This window comes from Bison bison, unplaced genomic scaffold (genome assembly GCF_000754665.1).
Source record: "Bison bison bison isolate TAMUID 2011002044 unplaced genomic scaffold, Bison_UMD1.0 scf7180017864384, whole genome shotgun sequence".
NCBI lineage: Eukaryota > Metazoa > Chordata > Mammalia > Artiodactyla > Bovidae > Bison > Bison bison.
Window position 1 is genome coordinate 10527354 of NW_011494956.1, and position 4782 is coordinate 10532135.

General features: G+C 43.2%; 1 protein-coding gene across 1 annotated transcript in view; it reads right to left on the reverse strand.

Annotated features, from left to right (window-relative positions):
• CLSTN2 (calsyntenin 2) overlaps nt 1-4782 on the reverse strand; it is a 737086-nt gene that overhangs the window by 166536 nt on the left and 565768 nt on the right. The window contains exon 5 of the mRNA XM_010858203.1: nt 2184-2333. Within this exon, the coding sequence (XP_010856505.1) occupies nt 2184-2333 (150 nt within the window). The remainder of the gene's footprint in view (nt 1-2183; nt 2334-4782) is intronic.

Genomic DNA, 4782 nt, shown 5'->3' on the forward strand with positions numbered 1-4782 from the left:
TTCTCTTCTTTTCACAGTTATTTGTAAGGCCTCCCCAGACAGCCATTTTGCTTTTTTGTATTTCTTTTCCATGGGGATGGTCTTGATCCCTGTCTCCTATACAATGTCACAAAGCTTCATCCATAGTTCACCAGGCACTCTATGTATCAGATCAAGGCCGTTAAATCAATTCCTCATTTCCACTGTATAATCATAAGGGATTTGATTTAGTACATCATGTGAAATCCCAGGCTGGATAAAGCACAAGCTGGAATCAAGATTGCCAGGAGACATATCAGTAACCTCAGATATGCAGATGATACCACCCTTATGGCAGAAAGTGAAGAGGAACTGAAAAGCCTCTTGATGAAAGTGAAAGAGGAAAGTGAAAAAGTTGGCTTAAACTCAACATTCAGAAAACTAAGATCATGGCATCTGGTCCCATCACTCCATGGCAAGTAGATGGGGAAATAATGGAATCAGTGAGATACTTTATATTCTTAGACTCCAAAATCACTGCAGATGGTGACTGCAGCCATGAAATTAAAAGGCGCTTGTTCCTTGGAAGAAAAGCTATGACCAACCTAGACAGCATATTAAAATGCAGAGCTATTACTTTAGTGACAAAAATCCGTCTAGTTAAAGCTATGGTTTTTCCAGTAGTCATGTATGTATGTGAAAGTTGAACTATAAAGAAAGCTGTGCACAGAAGAATTAATGCTTTTGAACTGTGGTGTTGAAGAAGACTCTTTAGTTTCCCTTGGACTGCAAGGAGATCCAACTAGTCCATCCTAAAGGAAATCAGTCCTGAATATTCATTGGAATTACTGATACTGAAGCTGAAACTCCAATACTCTGGCCACTTGATGTGAAGAACTGACTCATTGCAAAAGACCCTGATGCTGGGAAAGATTGAAAGTGGGAGGAGAAGAGGCTGACAGAGGATGAGATGGTTGGATGGCATCACTGACTCGATGGATGGTGACGTTTGAGTAAGCTCCGGGAGATGGTGATGGACAGGGAAGCCTGGTGTGCTGCAGTCCATGAGGTTGCAAAGAGTCAGACATGACTGAGTGACTGAACTGACTAACCAATGGGACCAGGAATCTGAACAATGAAAGCTTTAACAGGGGCTTTAAAGACATATGAAGGGAAGGCAACAGACAAAGGCCATGAGGCAGAGAAGTCCATGGAACACCATGAGTTATCAGTAAGCAGAAGCTGCAGCAGCAGCAGCAAGCAAATGGCAGCACAGAGATGACTCCAGCATCCCTGCCCAGCCAGCAGAACTACTGATGTTACCACTAGAACTCTTGTTACCCCATACACTGTTCAGTCCTCTGTGAGCTCCTTCTCTGCACTGGCCTTCGCATCCTTATTTCTCCTTGAAAGTGAAAGTGAAAGTGAAGTCGCTCAGTCATGTCTGACTCTTTGTGATCCCATGGACGGTAGCCTACCGGGCTCCGAGGTCCATGGGGTTTTCCAGGCAAGAATACTGGAGTGGGCTGCCATTTCCTTCTCCAGGGGATCTTCCCAACCCAGGGATCAAACCCAGGTCTCCTGCACTGCAGACAGACGCTTTACCGTCTGAGCAACTAGGGAAGCTTATTTCTCCTTAGTTCATTGCTATATCTCCATCACCTAAGAGTAAGCTGAACCTTCTATCTTTGCATCCTAAAAGAGGTAAACAAAAATCCACATCCATCTAAGGCCATTGTTTCTCCACTGTCAGAGCCAATAGTTTAGAAACCTGCTAACGCAGAGGCTGTATTCTGGCTCTCCAACCTCTGCCTGTATGCCCTCCGTGCAAGCCCAAGGAACACACAACCTTCCCCAGGTGCTGAGCAATGATCAAAACTTGAAACGCACTAGCAGCATGTAGGCTTTCCGGCACTTTCTCCTGAGCACTGTGGGATAATTACTATTGATTGGAAGATGTCATAAGACTTGAGAAAGGGCACCCTGGACAAACTGGGCACATGAGTTAGATGAGTTGCCTTGGACATTCTGAGCTGTACAGTGGGGGCAATATATCACCCAGGAGTTGTGAGAACAAATAGGCTACTCCATTTCTCACAGCAGAGTGCCTGTGCTTTACAAACTCCTCTAGTGATACATTGTGATGATCAGAAGGCAGGTGCAGCCCCTCCGAGACACACGGCCCAGCTGCCTTCAGCCGACAAGTCTGACAAGAGCAGGCCCACCTTGCCAGCCAGGCTTGCAAACTGGCTTCACGTCCACCTGCACCAGGGTGTCCTGGGCTGCGGGCTTCTGTCCACAGTCATAGGCGGTTACCAGGATCTCATACTGGTGCTGCTTGTCATAGCTCAGCTTCTCCGTGTTTCTGACGTTGCCTGAGGACACAGGGACATTGAAAATAATTTCAGATCAAGTGAACCAAGTTGCAGTTCTTCAAAATCCCTTCTGCCCTCCTCCAGCCTTCACCAGAATAAAATGTCCCCTTTTCTTATCTCTTTATAAAAGCTAGGGCATGTAGGGAGCGTGGCTTCCACATGTGGCCTGCTTGATCCTTAGTGGCAGAGTCCTAGGAACAGCTGGCTGGAGCCACTCCAGCTGTGGGACAGAACTGGCAGGGAATTCTGTGCACACGTCTGGAATCCAAGTGGTTGTATTAAGTATGGGGTTGTCAGAATACCACCCTAAACTGCGCCCATGTGGCTATGTCCCTGATACAGGGTGTTGTGTGCTCACGTTACAGGAAATCTCTGGGAAAAAGATGGAATTCAGAAACTTCTCAACATGTATTTTTTTAACATCTGGGCTCTTCGCCAGGAACATGCACTGCCTCTTCTCACATTATTTTGCTACCAAATAAGAAGTAAAATCAATAAGAGAAGACGTGTGACCTCTCTTCTGAAAGCGACACAGAATAATAGATTCCTTGCCCCGGTGGCAAAGACATTTTTCTTCTCCAAGAGAGATCAGATATTGTTTCTGAGCCATTTGTGTGTTTTTGTTCCTGTGGGTTTGATACAATGGTTCAGAAATATTTGACAATTAATGAGCAAACTTTTATTTGACTATTTTTGCTGAAATACAATTTTGGTTTCAAAAATGAATCAAGGCCTGATGTGCATTTAATTATTTTAACTGTTTGATTCCAAGATTAAAGTCTTCCTTTCAGAAGAATAATTTCATTCTGGCTTTTCTTTTCCAGTGAAAATTAGAGTTGACAGCAAATTAGAACTCAAATGATATCATCATCCTTTGCTAGAAGCAAAATCAAGAAGATGGAAATTAAAAAACAAATCAACAAGCAAATACACAAACATGGAATCACTGACTCAGGTATACAATTTCTGTGCATCTTTGTTGAATTTTTTTAAAAAATTATTAAAGTATAGTTGATTTGCAATGTTGTGTGAATTTCTGCCGTACAGCAAAGTGACTCGGTTATACATACATATTCTTTTGCATGTTCTTTTCCATTTTGGCTTATCACAGGATATTGAATATAGTTCCCCGTGCTATACACTAGGACCGTGTTGTTAATCCACCCTACATGTACTAGTTTGCATCTGCTCATCCGGAACTCCCAGTCCTTCCCTCTCCCACACCCCCTCCCCCCGGCAACTACTAGTCTGTTGTCTATGACTGTGTGACTCAGCTATATATTTCAGTCTCAGCTCGGGGCCCCGCGCATGTGTGAAAGGGCTCAGTGTGGGGTTGGTAATATTCTCTGTGGCTTCTGTTAACAAACTAGTTCATGGTTATAGCCATTACAAGGGAGTCCTTCTGCCAGGTGGAAGTGCTGTAATAGGACCATGAGAATATGCTTCAGCAATATCAAATTGAATTTTGAACAAAAAGTTTTATCTTTCTCTTTCTCTAAAGTTAAATGGCTCTCAAAAGATACACCTCGTAGAAGGGGAAGGCTCAGGGTTTACAGGCCGTGTGACATTCAGCAGAGCAACACTATTGATTGTGGGAGAAAAAGAAACACTCAAGACCGCAATCTTTGGCTCAATTTACCACAGCTCCACTTGAGTAAGAAGTCTTAATGAAACTGTCTGAGAAACTAACTTGCTTTCTCCACCACCACCAGTTTCACACAAGGGAGAATGGGTTTCAGAGGATAGGATTTGGAGCATTAGGTAAACATGAGAGTATAATAATGTTGCTGATGGTTGTGGGGGAAGGGTTGTATTTGGCTAAGTCACACTTTAAAAAACATTTTTTTTTTTTTTTCTCTAATTTTATTTTATTTTTAAACTTTACATAATTGTATTAGTTTTGCCAAATATCAAAATGAATCCGCCACAGGTATACATGTGTTCCCCATCCCGAACCCTCCTCCCTCCTCCCTCCCCATACCATCCCTCTGGGCCATCCCAGTACACCAGCCCCAAGCATCCAGCGTCATGCATCGAACCTGGACTGGCAACTCGTTTCCTACATGATATTTTACATGTTTCATTGCCATTCTCCCAAATCTTCCCACCCTCTCCCTTTCCCACAGAGTCCATAAGACTGTTCAATACATCAGTGTCTCTTTTGCTGTCTCGTACACCGGGTTATTGTTACCATCTTTCTAAATTCCATATATATGCGTTAGTATACTGTATTTATGTTTTTCCTTCTGGCTTACTTCACTCTGTATAATAGGCTCCAGTTTTATCCACCTCATCAGAACTGATTCAAATGTATTCTTTTTAATGGCTGAGTAATACTCCATTGTGTATATGTACCACAGCTTTCTTATCCATTCATCTGCTGATGGACATCTAGGTTGCTTCCATGTCTTGGCTATTATAAACAGTGCTGCGATGAACATTGGGGTAC